A 20929-nucleotide genomic window follows, 5' to 3' on the forward strand; every position below is an offset into this window, starting at 1 on the left:
ACTGATCTGGTCAAGATCCCTCCATTGGAAAGTGCTACAGAGGGGCGTTTTAGGAGGACGTTCAAGAAGGTATATGGTCACATGCCAAAGAACAAGAACGCATCCTATCCATGGGAGCCAGCACATGTCTAATCTGAAGAGCAGGGGTAGTCAAACTGCGGCCCTCCAGATGTCCATGGACTACAATTCCCAGGAGCCCCTGCCAGCGAACGCTGGCAAGGGCTCCTGGGAATTGTAGTCCATGGACATCTGGAGGGCCGCAGTTTGACTACCCCTGCTGAAGAGGGGGAAAAGCTGCATACAGATGCCAGTCCATACCATGGACATTTGCTTCACACACTTGTAGCTCACTTCAGCTCCAAAGAAGAAAAACTGGTTTGTCCAAAACTTGATTATTACAAAAATATTGTATATCTTAACCAGAAATGGTGTGACATCCCAGTGTGGTCATTATTCAGTGATGAATGTTGGGCTATATTCCAAGGCTACACCTGCACATCACTGGATATTTGCAACTGGATTCTCCAGCCCAGATAAAGCAATCCTCTTGAACGCATGAACAGCGAAAGCTGCTTTAAGCTCAGTCAGACCATGGGCCCATAAAGAACAGTATTGTCTACTCAACTGGCAGCGGCCCTCCAAAATCTCAGACAGAGGTCTTTCACAGCTCCTACTACCTGGTCTTAACTGGTGATTCCAGGAATTGGACCTGGCACCTTCTGCATGCCAAGCAGATGCTCTACCACTGAGCCATGGAATTGTTATAGTGCAGCAACAGTGCAATCTCCAACAGGCGGATGCAGCCCAGCTCTGGCTAGCGCTCTTTTTGCCATAGGTAGTTCAGAGACCTGTGGCAATGAAGGTCTACTGACATCTGTAGAAGGCAGCATCAATGGGGCCCCAATCAATAAGCAAACATCCCTGTATGCAGACGTAGGACAAGGACCATTTTTAGTGCTTTATTTTGAAATGATAATCCTGCTGCAAACTGCAATAAAAAAGGCAATAATTAAGAAGAAGAAGAAGAAGAAGAAGAAGAAGAAGAAGAAGAAGGAGAAGAAGGAGAAGAAGGAGAAGAAGGAGAAGAAGGAGAAGAAGGAGAGTCGGTTCTTATATGCCGCTTTTCTCTACCCGAAGGAGGCTCAAAGCAGCTTACATTCACCTTCCCTTTCCTCTCCCCACAACAGACACCCTGTGAAGGAGGGGAGGCTGAGAGAGCCCTGATATTATTGAAGAAGAAGAAGAGTTGGTTCTTATAGGCCGCTTTTCCCTACCCGAAGGAGGCTCAAAGCAGCTTACATTCACCTTCCCTTTCCTCTCCCCACAACAGACACCCTGTGAGGTGGGTGAGGCTGAGAGAGCCCTGATATCACTGCCCGGTCAGAACAGTTTTATCAGTGCTGTGGTGAGCCCAAGGTCTCCCAGCTGGCTGCATGTTGGGGAGTGCAGAATCGAACTCGGCATGCCAGATTAGAAGTCCGCACTCCTAACCACTACACCAAACTGGCTCTTAAAGATGCAGAGTGTTTGGGTTTTTTTTTAATTATCAAGCAAAAATAGCACACAGAGCCCATGCAGCTGTCACCCTTTTCTTCACCGGTTTCAAATGACTTGGTAATGAGCAATACTTGCACTAATAAACTTTTCAGTGGGTGACATATTCTGGGATGCACTCATCGTACAACAGCAAGGCCCAGATAAAGCATATTGAGGCCCTCAGCTACTTCGAGTTGAAAAGCGAGGTAGCATTACCCTCCCTGCAAAAGGTCATTTGGGGATTTTTAGAAACTTAAAAAAAAGAAAAACCTTTATAGGCCCCAAGTCTGAGGCTTTAACTGCAGCTTGCTTTGTCTACACATAAATCTGACTCTGAGAGCTCTTGACCCATAACTGTTTGTGGTCTGGAAACACAGAGGGTGGCCCACTCCCCTTGCCCAAAAAGTGTATCTAATTTCAATGAGGCTTGATAGAACAAGAGTCCATTGGAACCTTAATGGCTAGCAACATTAATTTCCGCATGAGCTTCGGTGAGTCACAGCTCACTTCCTCAGATATCTGGAAATGAATGCAGTTAAGTTTCTCAGTATTTTTGTTTTATTTTGTTATAAAGACTAACATAGTTACCCCCGTGCAATTACTAAGGGGGCTTGCAGGGAAGATATGCCGGGGCAAACTGTGCCTATTGTAACTCTCCCCTTTTTCTAGAGGGAGACTGGGGTAACCTGCAAGTGTGGAACAATTTCACTTAGGAGGTTAGAAGACCTATCTTCATTCATTCATTCATTCATTCATTCATTCATTCATTCATTCATTCATTCATTCATTCATTCATTCATTCATTGGACTTATAGCCCACCGCTCCTGCAAGGCTCCCAGCGGGATACGTATAATAAAAACGCATAAAACCCCTAATACAATAAAATCCTCATAAAATAACAAGCCCAATCAAGCAACCCACCGGTCCAAGTGGCGGCAAAAAGTATACAAACAAGGGGAAGGAATAGCGACCGCCAGAATAACCCTGGTGTGTGTGTGGGGGGGGGGGTCCCAATCTACCATCCATGCTCCAGCCTCAACCATAGATTTGGCGGAAGAGCTCCATCTTGCAGGCCCTGAGGAAATCTGGTAAATCCCACAGGGCCCTTAGCTCTTCCAGAAGCTCATTCCACCAGGTAGGGGCCAGGACCAAAAAGGCCCTGGCCCTGGTTGAGGCCAGACGCGGCTCCTGGAGACCGGGTACGACCATCGTATTTGTGCCCGCTGAATGCAAGGCCCTGTGGGGGCAGGTTTATGTGGACTCCTACTCAAATCTGTCTGACGGGGCTTAGTCCGCAGAAAGTGCTGTTGGATCGCCTGGTGTATCACCTTCCTGTGGCTGGTAGACTTTGCACAGAGAACATAAATCTGTTGGGGGGGGTGTGGGAGAGAGAGGCGCATTAGCCATTTCCAGCACTCCTACACGCAACTAGCAGTGGGCACTCAAATCTAAGGGCACAGTGGAACATCTTAAAAGGAGGTATTTTATCTTAGAACTTTGATCGCACTCTGATACCAGTCTGGGGAACGGCTTCTGCAACAAGGGCCATTGTTTTGCTTTCATTTTTCAGCTCCTCTCTCTCTCTCTCTCTCTCTCTCTCTCTCTCTCTCTCTTTATATATATATATATATATATATATATATATATATATATATATATATATATATATATATATATATATATATATATATATATATATATATATATATATATATATATATATATATATATATATATATATATATCCAAAGAGCCTCTTGTGGCGCAGAGTGGTAAGGCAGCGACATGCTGTCTGAATCTGTCTGCCCATGAGGTTGGGAGTTCAATCCCAGCAGCCGGCTCAAGGTTGACTCAGCCTTCCATCCTTCCGAGGTCGGTAAAATGAGTACCCAGCTTGCTGGGGGGTAAACGGTAATGACTGGGGAAGGCACTGGCAAACCACCCCGTATTGAGTCTGCCATGAAAACGCTAGAGGGCGTCACCCCAAGGGTCAGACATGACTCGGTGCTTGCACAGGGGATACCTTTACCTTTATATATCTCCATTTATGGGTGTGAGTATGTGTGTGTGTATATATATATGTATATGTATGTGTGTGTCTGTGTGTGTGTATGTCTCTGTGTGTGTGTGTCTGTGTGTATATATATATATGAGAGAGAGAGAGAGAGAGAGAGAGAGAGATGGTGTAGCACAGCGGCTAAGAGACAGCACGAGGAAACAAGATTTGAAGATAATCTTGTCTACTTGACGGGTGGTAGTGGATTAAGGGTTACGAACAACTGTCCTAAATGAACAGTCCGAGGGGACCCCAAAGGAAAATGACATTGTTAAAGGATATCCATTGGAACAGCTCTGGCTCAAGCACTGCTCCAAGGCAAGGTTGCCAGTCTCCAGGTGGGACCTGGGGATTCCCTGGAATTAAGGTCATCTCCAGACTAAAGAGATCCCCTGGAGAAGATGGCTGCTTTGGAGAGTGGACTCCATAGCATTATACAACATCGATATCCCTCCCCACACCAAATTCCACCTACTCCTAGCTCCATCATGAAAGGGATATGCCAGGGATATGCCAGGGATACAGGTTTGCAGAGTACAAAATCTGGCACAGAAGTTGCTAATTCTTATCACTCAACTATTACCATCATTTGAAAGCAGTGTAGAATTGCAACGCCACCAAATCACTTCCAAACATGAGCAAAGAAAGCTTTTCAGTGGCACAGAGAGCCAGTATGTTATCGTGGTTAGAACATCTGACCATAATTTAGGGAACTCAAGTCTGACCCTCTGCTCTACCATGGAAGTTTGCTGGGTCTTGGGCCAGTTTCAGGCGCTCCGGTTAACCTACATCCTGCAGGATTGTTCTGAGGATAAAATGGAGAGGGGAAAATGGAGATAAATGGCAGGGGATACATAACATCTTTTTCTGCCACTCGTACTGAACAGCAGCTGATAGGGGGGTAAGGGCATTTCCTTCCCAATGCCAGACCCTTTCTCAGTGTCATTTTGGTGCTGTTTCAACCCCCTGTGTCCAGCCTACCTCGTCTTGCAGGCAACCAAACAGAGGTTCTTTCTCTTGCAGTGAACCACCCGCCTGTCTCTGCCTCCTTCCCTTCTCCCACTTAAGATGCCACGGTGGCTTGTATGACTCCTAGTGTTAATATGGGGTGCCCGGATCTATAATGGTACATGGTGTAAGTGAATGTCTCGGGGTAGACAGCAATAATAATTAGCTGTCACGGTGTGAAGAAAGGATAATCCATGCCATTGAGTTAACTATCACTCACGCAACGCACACACGGATTTTAACTAATCTTAATTTGGAGGGAAAATAACAATTCTAAATATACCAAACAGCTTCTTTTCCCGGCCAACCTGCAGCAGTGTTTATCTCTCGCCTCTCTCCCTGGCAGTTTTACCATTTAAAAGGCCAAAATGAACATTCCTGGAGCAGGGCTTGCCATTTAATCCTCCGTCTGACAGGAAGTCACACTCATAGGCTTCCTCTACACACACACACACACTCATGCACCCCTTTCCAACTCCACAATGTGTATCAAGTTCAAGTACACGATGTACAGAAGGCCGCTTTGGTGGGCACAGCTGAATAGAGGTGTCAGCTTCAAATAATATCTTCTGCAACCTTTCTGGCAATTAAGACAGCTGCCTAATGAATTTCCATCGCTGCTTTGGTCACGACGTTTGAGATCTGCAAATGTGGCCTGGCCGTTTTGTTGCTGCTCCTGCCGCCCAGCGTTCAAACAGCACGCACAGAGGCAGCGCCAGGAGCGGTACAAAAGTGAATGCATGAAGCTGACCTTACACGGACTCAGAGCACTGGTTCCTCCAGCTCAGGACCATCGTCTCAGATGGGCAGCCGCTCTCCGGAGTCTCAGGCAGAGGGCTTTCCCATGAGCTGCCACATGCGCCTTTCTACTGGAGATACCAGGGACTGAACCTGGGACCTTCGGCAGGTGCTCTACCACTGAGCCACAGCCCCTCCTAAGTGAAACAACACTACCCCTCAGGTCTTAAAAATGCATTCTCCAAGGAATCACACTGCGGATATGAGGGCATTTCCGCACATCTTTAAAAATAGCATTATGCCAGCTGAGAGGCATAACGCTAAATACAATCAAGCCTCGCAGCCCCTCTTCATCTCTTTTGGTGTTTCACTCATCTCTGCCGTGGGAGGCCTTAAATGTTTCTTCAGCACAACAACCCTGTCCAAATTCTAAAGCAGCCCTTTCTGCCTGGGGAGCTGATCTTTATAGTCTGCAGGTGAGCTGTAATTCCAGGAGCTCTCCAGGCCCACCTGGAGGCTGGCTGTCCTTGGATTGGAAATAGTCCTGGAGGTTTGGAGGTGAGGCTTCAAAATCATGCAATGCCTCAGAGTCCAGCCTTCAAACTAGCCATTTTTGCCTGCAGAGCTGATCATTATATTCTAGAGATGAGCAGAGATCTAGAGATGATGGTAGAGGCTTGCAGACTGCGGTTGGGGTCGAGTGCTGCAGGTGTGTACTTCCTGGGCTATGGGCTTTGGCCAGCCCTTACCAGCAACTTTGTATTTTCAGGTGCAGACAGACGGACAGACCAGCATGAGTCCTGTGAGTCTGGAAAGTTCAGGAAGATCTAATAAAGAATATTTACACCCTGAAACTGTAAATAGTGAACACGTGAATGGCTAGAGACATGGGAACTGAGGTGACTTTTTTCAAGCTTAGCCTGGTAAATTTAAAAAACAGTATTTGCCAGGAATGTCCTATGAACTCAAAGGCATACGTGGCCCAGAATTTCAAGTGCAGATAGCTTTACAGGAAGACAGTGAGACCTTGGGGGGAACTAGGTGATCCACTTTTATTAGGCAACGACTTGGCCTTGCAGACAACAACAGGGACTGCAGTTGCCAGCAGTAGGCCTCAGTCTTCAGAAGGGCAGATATCACCAGCCAAGCAACCAAGGGGTGTCTGTGGCCATGTGTATTCCTTTTGAAGGGATGCATGTGAGGGGAGAGAGCTTTCCCTTCAGCCTAACTTCCTGGAGATGAACTTTACTTCCAGGGAATTCACAGACCCTACCTGGAGGCTGCCATCCCTAAACCTCAGTGGGATACAATGCTACACAGTCACCACTCCAAAGCAGCCATTTTTGCCTGCGGATCTGATTTTTATAGTTTGAATATGAGCAGCATTTCCAGGCGATCTCCAGGCCCCACCTGAATATTCGTCTGAACATTTTATCAACTGTAAAAAAAAATGGAGATGAAGGAGCGGGGCAGAGACTTATGTATTGTGACTACCCCATGTGTATTAGGGCAGGGGGACATTTCGGTGTCTGTGGACTAATTCACACAAGAAGGGAAATTATGTTGAAGACAGAACTGGGAGGAATTGGTTTCCATGTCATCTCCCTCTAAGAAGAGTCTCCAGTATGATTTTCCCTTCATATATCTGAAGACATGACTCTTGAAAGCTCATCTGTAACCACTATGCCACAATTCCCAAGGGTCAGTCATCTCCCACACTCAACGAACATTCCAAACCCATCTTGACACCCAGCTCTTGACACCCATCTCTCATTTGTCATCACACCACCACAACCTCCCACACAACATACACATTCAACCCCATGCCCTTACACACTGGACAATTCCTCCCCTTCCTCTTCCCACAGCCAAGCTCTCACGCCCGTTGTATTCCTGGATACAACTTTGCCCCTAGTTGTTAATATAATGCTAGTTAGTTACACTACTTTATAAAACATTTATATCCCACTTTTCCTAGTGGCTCAAGGCAGCTAGCTTGCAATACAAAATGCAAGTCACAATAAAACTCCAATTCATTCTAACCTAACCAAGCGTATCATGTTGAAATTATAAATATTACCAGGCATGCTATGGCAAATTAGAATGATCCAAGAAATTCAGTGGCGTTAGACAGCTATCACAACAACCATGTAGGGTGGGCCCGCACCATCATTGCTACGGTGCAAGTGGAAGCTGACGCTGAAAGAATTTTGGCTGACCTAAAACCAGTTTATCGAATTGTGACCGAATTCAGATTACAACCAGAGATTTCCTACCTCATGGTTTAGCCACTTCACTTTCAGCTACTACCCTGCAGCAGGGAACCACAAGGAAGCCATTTTAAATCGCTCCCCGGAGCAGCTAGTACTCTGTAATGCTGCAGCACACAACACCTGTCATATTTCACCAATTAAAGGCTCCCTGTTCTAAAATGTATGGAGGAGGATGGCTTCAACATAAAACCGATACCACTACTACTAGTAGTAGACATCACCAAGCCTATGGTCTGAATTAGCTTCATACGGTCTGCACTTCTTGGACAGAAGTTGATAAAATTTTGTCATCAGAAAAAAATTGGGACTGTTGTGATTCATGGATATGACTCTTACACATCTCCTGAAACTTCTAGGATATAATCAAATGGGTAGCCGTGTTGGTCTGAAGTAGCACAATAAAATCAGAGTCCAGTAGCCCCTTTAAGACCAACAAAGATTTATTCAAGGCGTGAGCTTTCGAGTCTGAGGAAGAGTGCTTGCACTCGAAAGCTCACGCTTTGAATAAATCTTTGTTGGTCTTAAAGGGGCTACTGGACTCTGATTTTATTGTTCTAGGATATAAGTTGTAGTAAGTGCTGATTCTCACAATCACAGTGGATAAGAGGCATGGGGCATACAGCCAGAATTATAAAGACATAACAGAGTCCCACGTCCCATAATGTCCCCTATCAAAGCACAGAGCCAATGATGGAGAGCAGCGTACAACAATTGCGAGTACAATCTCTCAAGCGGCTAGAGTTGCAGGGACTGTGCTGCTTCCCACTGCATGCCACTGATTTTATCCAAGATACAAACTACTTCCTTCTGTTTTCTGCGACTTCAAGGGGGCTAGCCAACAAAGACTTCCATGTTTTAAAAAATGAAAGAATCAAAACTGTAGAGGGCTGTCAATACATAACTGAAAATAAGGCCCAACTGTAAATCAAATGAATCCAAAGGGAAAAAAACAAATTCTGGATCATCGTAAATGAAGACTTCCAGAGCCCTGATATTACTGAAGAAGAGAATTGGTTATTATATGCTGCTTTTCTCTACCCGAAGAATTCTCAAAGCGGCTTACATTCACCTTCCCTTTCCTCTCCCCACAACAGACACCCTGTGAGGTAGGTGGGGCTGAGAGAGTTCAGAGCGAACTGTGACCAGCCCAAAGTCACCCAGCAGGTTTCATGTGGATGTGCAGTGGGAAATCAGACCCTGGGCACCAGGTTAGAGTCCACCACTATACCACACTGGCTCCTGTGACAGGTACCCATTGAGTTCTGTTTCACCTAGGATGCCCAAGATGGCTCTGCCCCCCCCCAACACTTTCCTTGCCCTCTTAAAGACTCTGCCTTGCACAGCCCAAGAGACTAAAGTCAGGGCATCAATATCTCAGCCAGGTTCATGGCTTGACTTACTACAGCTACATGCCAGCAGGATAGCTATGGTGCTGAGGCCAATCCTTGCCAGTGAAAAAGGTCACTAAGAAGAGAACAAAAGTAAAGTCTCTGGAAGCCACTCTGAGGGCAACTTGGGGTGGGGACGGGGCCAGGATCAGGATCAGGCAGTAGGTTTCTCTCTCCGCACCCCTTTCGAAAATGCAAAGGCTCAATTATCTTGGAACAGCTTGCTCTACACGCGAATTGACACATTTTATTTTACAGTAAAATAAGTGAAAGTTATCTGCGTTTCCTTTACTGTTAATCTACACCCAAAGAAATAATAAACAGAGCTTGTCTACAAAAAAAAATTGCAACGGCGGCAGTCCTCAGAATTCAATTAAGCTAAAATAATTAATGCTTCCGCCATATTAAATTACTTTTATACATTTGAGCCAATGAAGGTTTGTTTCGAAAACCCCCTCCCTTATTCTTTAATCTTTATTTCGCTTTCTCTTTTTTTTCCTGTTCGTTTTGTTTTTTTACCAAAAAAAAAATTGTTTCAAAGTGCTGGGGAAGGAAGGGAAAGAGGTTGATTGCGGGGGGGGGGGGGGGACGGGGGAATAAAATAAAAAGATGAGTATGGTTTGCAGTTCAAATGTAACTGCCTCCTTTTAGCTGACATAGCATGTTGGCTGTTTTGTCCCTTTGATTAAAATAACATTTTAAATGCTTTGAACAAACATATCTTCCTCCCATTTCTTCTAAAGGATTATTTTACATATTTCTTGGTGGAATAAAGAAATGTTCATTCTTCCTGTCGCAGCGCCAGGGAGAAGCAAAAAAAAAAAGAAAAAAAGAGTATCTTTCGTCACATAGAAAGTGAAAATATTGTATGCTATTGCATTATTACAAAAAAAAAAAGAGGTGGTGGTAGGAGGATGGGGAGGGGGGAGAAAGCTGCCTTAGAGATTAAGTTTCCCTTTTATGAAATCGTATTTAGACTCTTTTTTTAACAAATCTAACAACAATGCTCTACAGCCTCTCACTGGGAAATACCTTTAATGTTAAATACAGATTCTGATTTTCTTGGCTAATGCAGAAAGCCCTTCTATTGAAATATAAATAAGGGGCTTGGTATATCCCACTAAAGCCTTTGTGAATGACTTCTGTGGGTTTTTTTTATTCCATGGCTACCCTCCATGGCTGTAATACAGAGCTTTTATCCTACTATTGAAAACTATCACAAAACCAAAAAAAAAAAAGAAGAAGAAAGAAATATAGAAAAAAAGGAAAGGGAGGGGTAGTGGGGAGGCAGTCAAAACTCAACAGTAAACTAGAGGGACACTATAACCCCCTTTTATCTAAAAGGTCAATCTCTAATTTGAGAAAGTGTTATTACCACCATATTTACTGGGGCACTCCTAGCTCATGTCAGGGAGGAAAAAAAACATTCAAATGTGTGTCGTCGTTGTTCCCCCCACCCTTTTTCTTTTTGCCGATTCAAAATCTCTCCAATTCATTTCTTCTATTTGATCTTCGCTCTTGCATAGAAAAAGATTAAGAGCTCTGGCCTATCTGTCTTCCTTTTTTCTTATTATTATGATTGCTATTATTCTTGCCTTATGCTTGAATATTGGCTTGGCCTTTTTTTTTAAATAAGAAAAACAGTTTTGCAAGGCCAGAAATGAAACTAAGAACTACCTAAACCCAATGCCCAGGTGAAAATGGGGAGGGCAGAGGAGGGACCATAGTGGAAGCTCACAATTTTTCTGTCTACCTGCCTTTAATCTACTCACCCAACTGCTCATTGTTGGGACGATGAACGCATGCAGATGGAAGGTGGTGGGTTCCAAGAATCCACGGTAACCCTACTAAAACCACAGTAGGGCTAAAGCTGCCATGTTTCCCACTATGGCAGCACAAGTTGTCCACTGCCATGAGAGCAGCAGAGAGATGCCAGGTCTCCCACCAGTAGCCTTGTTTGCTTGCCACCACTATTGCAAGAACATGGCTACACCACGATGTCACTTCCAGGGAAATAGCGTAATTGACAAAAGGTAACTCTAGGGATTCCCAAAAACATTATGGTTTTCCAATGATTCCTAGAGCCACCCAACATTCCTTCTGGGCCTTTCCCAGAAGTGACGTAGTAGAGCCAATGACATTGCAACCCCAAACGCATTGGCGACACTATAACATCCCTTCCTGGGGAAACTTGGAGGCTTCATCACATCCCTCTAGGAATCACCAGAAACTCTATGGTAAACGGCATGAAAAATGTAGGTTTGGCTCTCACAGCCTCCCAAGGTCCATTATGCACACAGTGGGTAATGAACTTTCAATGCCCTATAGAAGTAGATTTTCCGGTTCCACACAGAAAAAGCACATTGAAAGTGCATTATTGAACATATGTGCATAATGGGCCCCAGTATAGCATTTTACTTTTTAGCCCACATGAAAGAATGTCAAATATTCATTTAGCCAGCACAATGTAGACTGCAGGAACAGGATTAAAATATGGGCTAAACCTGTATTCTGTTCTTGGTGACCATAATCAATAAGCCTGTCCCTATTTTGCACAGCCTGTATTCCAGGCCCTAGTCATGCTGGAGTGTTCGGGAAATATTTGACAAAGGGTGCGATTTCTCTGAAAGACAGCCAGATTTGAACAGAGGTTCTGTTCTATTGTGAGTCCCATAACTCCTGCAACACACTGAAAGCCGAATCCGAACACACTCTAGGAATATTGAGAAACCACAGTCTCCGTGTTTCCATCATGTGACAAACCTGACATCATGGCTTTGTTCAGAACCAGGCATGATTACATTGACTAAAACCCCAAAGTCTCTATCAAGGTATTCCAAACTATGTATCTATTTACCTGTGTACATCTTCAGGTATCTCCTTACAGTGCATAATCATATGTTCTGCTTCTGCTAGTCACTGGAAGAGATAAAGAGAACAGCAGTCTTTTCCCCTTACCACCTTCATGCGGAAATCATGTTCCCCCAAACCAAGCCTTCTATAAGCCTCCCTCTCTTCTGAGAGGCTGGGGCAAGGTCCAAAACCTGACTTTGTGGCCTGTGAGAATCAAAGCTGCAGTCCCCAAAGTAATTACACAACCATAATAACCCTGCAACTGATGTAACAACTTTTGTCTGATGCCTTAGGATTCTAAGATGGTAGCAAAAGGACAGATGCACACAACCACTTATCCCATGGCAGGAATTTTTTATAAGCCATAGAGCTGTGAAAATCCTCAAATGGAGCTTGGTGAATGGCTCAGCAAATAACCTGCAATGCCTGCAAAAATTTGCACCAGGTACTGATGAAACCACATGGTGAGCCATTCATAAGACCATGATACATTGAATCACCATCAAGAGATGACAGCAAAAATTCATTTGGAAAAGGAAAATGTGCCTGTGAAACTTCTACTTAAGATATGTTTTATTATTTCATGGACTTCATGATAGCAACTACGGACAAGTCAGTGTTCTAAGTCTAATGCTAAAACTTCCATCTCCACATATACCAAAGGTCTTCTTTTAAAAAGCATACCCCCAAACCCACTATCCACTTTTTCTTTTCAATCAAATTATAATAACGTGAACAATTTGTGTCCAAAGCAGGAACAGCCACGCTGATTATACAAAAAGTATGCCAGGTTCCAACCTAATGCCTTACTCAGTTCAAGTACTTTCGTCTTGGAGATCCATCTGGATCTTCTGTGGAAAGATCTGCATGCAGAGAACAGCAAGGAATCAATGTGTGCTTCTCACAGGCTTTCCCAACAAAAATTATGTGGGTTTTTCTGCCCAATAAAACATTTTTCACTGGGAGTATCTCATCCACAAGAGTCGTCCCAAAAGGACACATGTGGAAGAAACATGTTGCAGCAAAGGAGAACAGAGTAATCCAAATTCTGAACAACTGAACTCCAAATTCTGCACTCAGAATATACAGAATATAGAATATAATTGTGCATGATGCTTTCTTTGGCAATTTATTTCTATTTGCTTGTGTCTGAACATGGAGTGGCTGAAAGGTGTGGATGTAATGAGAAAATCGGAAGAGGCAGATGAGATAAGGAGTTACACTCTTAGACCTTAACTTTGGGGAGCAAGCACAGTGATGCCCAAGCGGGTATCCATGGGCAGCATGGTACCCATCAATGTGTTTTGTGGTACCCAGTTGATTCCTCCTAAAAACACCTCTTCCCAAAGCAACTGATAGTCCTCACCTCAATGGAGCACAATGTGCTGTAGAAAAACCCAGGAAGTATCATCTTTGGGTCTGCAGGGAGAAACCCCTGGAAAATAGCTTCCCGCATCAGATTAACATTTGGCTTGGAACTTCCTTGGAACATAACTGTCCCCTCTGGCACCCATTTTTTGACCGGCTCCTATTTCCCACGGCAGCCATGTCTTGGTGACACCTACTGCTTTTTCTCACCATTCCAGAAGTTGCCACTGGCTCATGAAGGTTGGGGACTCCTGTACAGCCAACTCTCTCTTTTCAACCAGCGACTTCCTACAAATGCTGATGTCCTCAAAAGTCAATGTTTAAAGCAAGAAGGTTTCCTCAGAGTGGCTCATCCAGAGGCATACAGTCCCCTTCCGTCATGCCCCTGTAATGAGGCCACTGATGAACTGACGTGTAAGTGCTGGCTATACACACTGAACGTTGCCCCTGGGCAGTCTTAACCTACACATCCAATCTCGCCAAGATGTCCGAGAGCTTTGGGAATTAAAACATAGTCTACTTGTCAAAGGCTGGCCTCGGAGTGGCATGCTTGCCTGCCTTCCCCCCCCCCTCTGCTCTCGCAGAAACTGCTTTATAAAAGTGAAACATTTCTATGGTGACCTCCTTTTCTCACTCTATATTTAAGAACATTCTGGGTCACAGAAGTTATCAGAACTGCATTTGCCCCTCATTGGCAGACAAAAGGAAAATGTCTTTTATTCAATACGTAATTATGTTGTGGAATTCACTCCCAGGGGATGTAAAGACAGCCAGGAGTATCTAAGTTTTAAAAAACAGAACTGAGCAGATCCATGGAGAAGCGGTCCATCAATAGCTACTAGCCATGGTTACTAAGGAGAGCCTCCATGTTCAGAGGCAGTAAACCTTTGAATATCAGTGCTAGAAGGCCTTGGCTCGTTGGCCTTCCAGAGCAACTGATTGGTTGTTGTTGAACTAAATGGACCCCTGGTCAGATTTGGCAGGACTCTTCTTACATTCCTAGTGAGAGCAACTGGGTCCAAGCAGGATGAGCTACGCATCTCTTAAAAGTCTCCCAGTTCAGTTTTGTATTGCTCTACCTACAATACAAATCTAAACCTGTTTTGAAAACCGATTTAGGAATAAGTGATCCCTGAAGGTGCCAAGAATCCTTTCTTAGATCCCTAGGTCCTTCAGGAGAACAACATCACCTAAAATTCACACGGAGAAAAGCTGAACCTGTTTTACTTTTGTGGTCTCTACACATTCTTTTCACTTCTTCCTTTCCTAGGCTTACTCCCACTGAAACTAACCACACTTCCATCCGATTGCTGTATGCAAGATTTTTGTTTGCTTTATCTCCCTTGCTGTTATCTTGTAGACCAAGGAAAGGTATCTAAATTAAGGGTCAAGATGAGATACCTCAAGATTTGGGTAAGATTCATCTTCTTACCTAATCCAGACATGAGTCTGCTTCGGCACTGTGAGCTGGCTTTTACCCTGAGGGGAAAACCTGAGCGATGATCCGTCTGTGAGAAAAGTTGCCTCAACCACTTCTATCACATCTTTTGGCTAAGGCCTAGGCCTATTCTGCACACAACAGATAATGCACGTTGAATGCACTTTCAAAGTAGATTTTCCTGTTCCACACAGGAAAATCCAGCTGCCAAAGTACATTGAAAGTGCATTATCCTATGTGTACGGAATGGACCCAAGAGAAGGAAAAGGAAACAGTGTTCCTTCCCCAGGAGCTCTATGGTTAGGTAATTCAAAGAAGAAAATTTGGCCCATGTTCCCATCTGGTCCTATGATTTGCCTGCAAATGCTAGGTTCGAAAGTGAAGAGTCAGGAGTTTGAGACTTTTTGCAGTCCAGACTATAACGGTCCATGTCTGCTCACACACCTGACAGACATCAATAGGAAGCTAAGGCAGAATGAACCATCTAGGCGGGTCGCATCACAGAATAATTACAGGATAAGCAGCCTCTTCATCCAGGGGAAAGGCCATTGTTTGTGTTGGAGGGGAGGGGGGGGTCTTGTTCTGCAAAATTTTGTCCTCCCAGAATAGCATCACGCTGGCAAAATAGAGGCACTAGAACCAGCTGATGAAACTGGATGTGTCCATACTCTGGTGGTTTCCCTCAAAACCGTTGGATCTACAAAGCCTCCTAACCCTTCCACAGAAGGGACTCAACTGAGGCCTACAAAGCAAGAGATTTCCTCACAGCTCCCTCAAGTTTCAGCCACGTGATTCCCCATCACCACTAGCAGCTACTAATGAAGGTCTGTGTTTTAAGAAGTGTCTTTCCAGCTTTTGGAAGAAAAAGAGGAGACAGATTGATAGACAGACAGACAGACAGACGCAGACAGACAGACAGATGGGCCATCCCGGCAGTTGACAACACAAAACACTCTGTACCTGCAAGGTTCTCCTGCTTGGGGCAAATTCCTTTTGTAGGCGTGAGAAGATGGTCTTCTTCATCGGGTGTGACTTGGATCCCGATTTCCACTGGCTCTGACACTTTCCTGAGCTCGGCGCGCGACGAAGGGGGAGGACTGCTCTTATCCAGGTTCTTCTCATAGCAGATGCCACCCGTGCCGTTGCACTGCTTCTTCTTGTGCTCTATAAAAACCAAGATGTCTCCCAGGGGGAAGTTCATCTGACACTGTCCACAGGTTAATAAGTCGGGGTCTGCTCCGCCCACCGCGATGCCAAGGCCGAGTGGCTCCCCGAGCACTAGGCTCTCTTCCTCGTGGCTGATGGCCGCTTCCACATGGTCAGCCTCTGCTTTAGGTGGGTAAGCAGAAGAACAGGTGAGGGGTGGGGGGGAGGGGTGGGGAGGAGAAAGGAGAGAGAAAAAAACAGGGAGAAGAATTGAGAGCCATTTTTATTTCAAGATCGGAATGACCTGAATGATAACAGGATTTTTATTTTTCTAAAAAAATATCTGATAATATCTGTACTCTGTTCCCCTCCCTCCGTCTCCACAAATGATTTAAATACATTTTGCAACCCAAGCCTGTCTGCAAAACAAAACAGGTAGATCTGATGTGGCTTTCCTGTCTGAACCTTCCATCTACCCCACAGCAATGCATACGTAAGAAGTAAAGACCTGTTATTTGTGCCTTGAGAACTGTAACCGGTAGGCGATAGGGGAGAGGAAAATACACAGGTTCAAGGCCTAACAGTTCAGAGCCATGGACCCTAACTGAGCGATCCCTACCCAAATCTCACATGCTTCCTTTATCTATGAAATGGAAATAACACTGATAGGAGTGTTGTGGGGGAAAACATGAGGAATTTAAAATGCCTTTTGCACTAGAAATCTCTAGTGCAGAAACCACCTGGGGTATCCCTGGAACAAGTCTTCTAAACAAGTCATTTTGCAACACCGTTTTTCTCCCTTTTAAAGCTGACAGCACAATCCAACACAGAGTTCCATCTTTCTAAAGCAACTGAAATCAATGAATTTAGAGGGGCATTAACTCTGATAAGGTCTGCAGTGTTAAGTCTTGTTCCACCTATTATCCTTTATAATTTGTCCCATCTTCCTGCTTCTGTTGTCTTTCCCTCTTGCTTAAAGGTAAAGGTAAAGGCATCCCCTGTGCAAGCACCGAGTCATGTCTGACCCTTGGGGTGACGCCCTCTAGCGTTTTCATGGCAGACTCAATACGGGGTGGTTTGCCAGTGCCTTCCCCAGTCATTACCGTTTACCCCCCAGCAGCAAGCTGGGTCCTCATTTCACCGACCTCGGAAGGATGGAAGGCTGAGTCAACCTTGAGCCGGCTGCTGGGATTGAACTCCCAGCCTCATGGGCAAAGCTTTCAGACAGCTGCCTTACCACTCTGCGCCACAAGAGGCTCTTCCCTCTTGCTTACCAATCCCAAAATTACGGTTGCTCTGGGTTGGGAAATACCTGGAGACTTTGGGGGTTGAGCCGGGAGCAGGAAGAATTTGGGGCAGGGAGTTACCTCAGTGGAGTATAATGCTATGGAGTCGTCGTCCCCCCCCAAAAAAAGCAGCCATTTTGTCCAGGGGAACTGATCTCTGTCACCTGGAGATGAACTATAATTCCAGAGGCATCCCTACCCAAAGGATCTGAGCGGGAAAGGCCACCTCTGCACAGGACAGTCATCTACGTAGGCCTCGATGAACAATACAGGCCACAGGCTTCTCTGCAGCTAAATAAATCCTGTCTATTTTCAACTTCAAGGCAGGCTGCTGTTCTATTTAGGCCTCAACTCACTGGACATGCAGGCCACATTCAAAAGGCAGTTCGGTCTGAACTTCCAGCTCGAGCAGAAAATCCCACAATGGTTTTGTGGCTGTCCGGGACAGCCTTTCCTCCCAGGGACAGAATCATTCACCACTACTGTCTATGCCACGGGTAGTCAAACTGCGGCCCTCCAGATGTCCATGGACTACAATTCCCAGGAGCCCCTGCCAGCATTCGCTGGCAGGGGCTTCTGGGAATTGTAGTCCATGGACATCTGGAGGGCCGCAGTTTGACTACCCCTGGTCTATGCAGATGAACCTGTGTTGTGGGAAGGTGGAGGGAAAGTCTCCTAGAGCTAGACTCTCAGTGCCGGGTCAGCTTCAGGAAAGAGCCCGTACCCAGTTGCCAGGGTGAGCAATCTCCGGACAGGTAAGAGGTGTGGCTGGATACACCTTGGGTGGGAAGAGAAATTATTTTTTATCCCTCCTTTCCCCTCAGACTACATATACACGAACACAAAGATAAGCCTGGCTGAACCAGCAGTCCTACCGTCTGGATGACCAAGAAAAATACCTGCCCACTCTCCATGGGCAGCAAACAGTGGCCATTTCAAAGTGTACCTCAGGAGAAGCAGCTTCTCACCCAGCTAACCTGAGTATTTTCTCAGCTGACAGCCAGGATGAAAATATATCAATCAAACTCTGATGGGCTCTAGACAGTCCAAATATATCAGCTGTTTTTTTAAATATTACAAGCACAAAGCTGCATTACACGGCCGTATAATATGCATATCACTGGTATTTTATTGGTACATTACATACAGCGACTTTTACGGGGAGAAGCTGCACGGGTCGCTGTAGGTCAGGGTTACCACACTCACACACACAGGACAATTATGCATATCCAAGAACCTCATCCAATGGCAAAAACCTGTTTTGCCATTGGATTCCATTCTCTAGACTGCGATGCAAAAATGAATGTTTAAGGTGCTAACTTCGGTCCAGATTGCAGCCTAAATTTTCAGTTCTGCGCATAATTGTGATTTTCAAGGAAATACATCTACAGAGTTTGTCCCATTGAAATCAGCGGAGCTTACTTCCATGTAAACATGAGGAAGTCAAGCTGTAGGACTGCAGGTATCTTTCAAGTGTAACAGCAGCTATTGGCAGTTACTAAGGATTTTTCTATTAGGCAGCAGTTCTGCTGTGTCACACAGTCGTCTTTTCCCCCACAGTATCTGCTGAACCCAAAACAGCGGCAGTCTCTCAGGCAGCCTTTCTTGGATTTTATTTTCAGTTAGTCTGCAGGCTACCCTGATGGCTCTGGAAGAAGTTAACTTTGAAGAAACAGCTGAAATGAGCAACCCCATTTAATCAACCGAAAGCAAAAAATTAACAAAAATGCAAACAATATTGCAAGCTAAACATTTCAAACAAATGGAATTAAGCCCAATTTCATTTGGCAAACCTACAGCCCGACCCTGTGCATATTTTAAGGGGAGGAATAAGTCCAACTGAATTCAACGCAACATAGAGATGACGGCCTGCATTTCTTAGTCACGTCAAATTATCTTGAGATGCACTGCTAGCAACACTGTTAATTTTGAGATCAAAACTGTCAACAGGTTTTTGCAAGATTTAAAAGTTAGGCAGAACCCCATTTACCTACAGGGTCTGAAGGGACCCCCAAAATTTCTATATGTTTCCTCTGGTCAATCTGTGTAAACAGTAATTTGGGAAAGCTCAGCTCCACATAACATATACAGCTTATTCACAGAACGCCATGCGATTAACTTTGGGTGGGGGGGTTTATTATTTCCACCACAGTATAATTGAAAAAAAACCTTCCGTCTTCAGTAAGGCAGGATTCCATTGCTGGCAGGATTTTATTTCAAATAAATACATGTATTTAAAAAAAAATTCTTTGGCTTGATCAATACACAGAGAACTAACAGCATGTAAATAGAAGACACAAGGCACCAAAGTTTTATCAGGAGAAGGGAACAGCAAAGCTCTGTGGGGCGAAAAAGCAACACATGGAAACACTGGCATGGGTGATTCGTTTCCAAATTTCCTGGAGACCTAAAAGCAGCGGGACAAAGCGAATTGCTTGTCATAATTCTGCACTGCCACTGCTGAAGAGAACACAGGGATTTGGCCCTAATATTTAAAAAGAACGGCATTATTTTTAAAGAGAGAAAGCTCCTATCTGACTGGGAGGCCAATTTCACAGTTCCAGCCAGAGAAAATGGTTAGAGGTCGAAACATATCCAGCTTTCCTTTCCGAAAGAAATTGTTAATTAGCACATGAATCATACATATCATAATCTGCCTCACTGCCCACTAAGCATATGCATTACACACACACACACACACATATATATATATATATATATGTCTGTATGAATGTATGTGAAGTATCAGATCTTGGCACTTGTTACATTCACAGCGGTTCACATTACGGCCCACGCCATCGCCCCTTACAATCCACAGAGGTGTACGAACCTACAGAATAGAAGACACACTTATACAAAGGCTTTTGAGTTTGCTGCACTTGCTTGCAGCCAAATTAATCCACTAGGTAACTCAACTCCAGGCATAATGCACGGTGTGAGAAACCCATTAATTACTCCCCCCCCCCGGTCCCTTCCTCTAAGTTTACTTTAAAAGCAGTCGGTAGACAATGTGACGTAATTAATTTACCAATTTATTTTATGAAAAGACGCTTTGCCATCGTGAAAATGTAATCATAACCCTGGCGCTGAGCGGGAAGTGAGTGGATTTCTGTGCGAACGGTTTGTCACAATGCAAAAGGTAATTATTTAGTGCTTCTGTTCCCTTTAATGATCTAACATTGAGCAATGCTGTTTATATTGAAGAGAGCTTGCACCTTTAATTACCAATTACATATACATAATTTTAGAGCCAAAAGGGAAAGGGAGAAAAAAAAATACCAGAGCGCCGTGAAAAGACTCCCTTAGACATCGTGCGCACAGATTCTCGAAAAGAATCCCTTTTAGGTGGAAGCAGACTGTCAAAATATTAAAACACACGCATACTAGAAGAGATAAGTAAGGTATGGAACTACAAGTAGAGTCAGCAATATAGCTGAACTGAGCCAAGGTACAGGCAAGGAACACAGCTGAGAGCCCGGAGGAGCCAGGGGGAGGGGACAAAGAAATCCAAAAAGGCCTCTTAGCAAGTTCCCGTAACCATCCCACCCTGCCTTGCAGTTAGATATGCATATCAAATTACAGTGGCTTGATTACAGCATATATATTGATAGTTTCGGGGTTATTTTTTAAATCCTTTTTTTTTAAACGACAGAATTATTTTTCTGTACAGGGAAAGAAATTCAGAGGGGGGTAGAACGAGCACAAAAAGAAACCCCGATAAAAAAAAAAACCCTTGCTAAGCTTCTAGACCCTCTCTGTGTGGAAACACCGAAATCTCCTTCACTTGTCAGCGACTGAATTGTTCCAAATTTTCATTTCTCTAAGTAATCATTTAAGT

The 20929-nt window shown here is 44.5% G+C and overlaps 1 protein-coding gene across 8 annotated transcripts in view; it reads right to left on the minus strand.

Moving 5' to 3' along the window:
- Window positions 1–20929, minus strand: part of BCL11B (BCL11 transcription factor B) — a 178816-nt gene that overhangs the window by 142470 nt on the left and 15417 nt on the right. For 4 of the 8 annotated variants that reach the window (XM_077323630.1, XM_077323628.1, XM_077323626.1 and 1 more), the window contains exon 2: window positions 15620–15988. In XM_077323630.1, the coding sequence (XP_077179745.1) occupies window positions 15620–15988 (369 nt within the window). Of the gene's footprint in view, window positions 1–11857; window positions 11920–15619; window positions 15989–20929 lie in introns of those variants that run through there. The other 4 variants (XM_077323635.1, XM_077323633.1, XM_077323627.1 and 1 more) reach the window with 2 other exon arrangements.

The sequence above is a fragment of the Paroedura picta genome, chromosome 2 (genome assembly GCF_049243985.1).
Source record: "Paroedura picta isolate Pp20150507F chromosome 2, Ppicta_v3.0, whole genome shotgun sequence".
Taxonomy (NCBI): Eukaryota; Metazoa; Chordata; class Lepidosauria; order Squamata; family Gekkonidae; genus Paroedura; species Paroedura picta.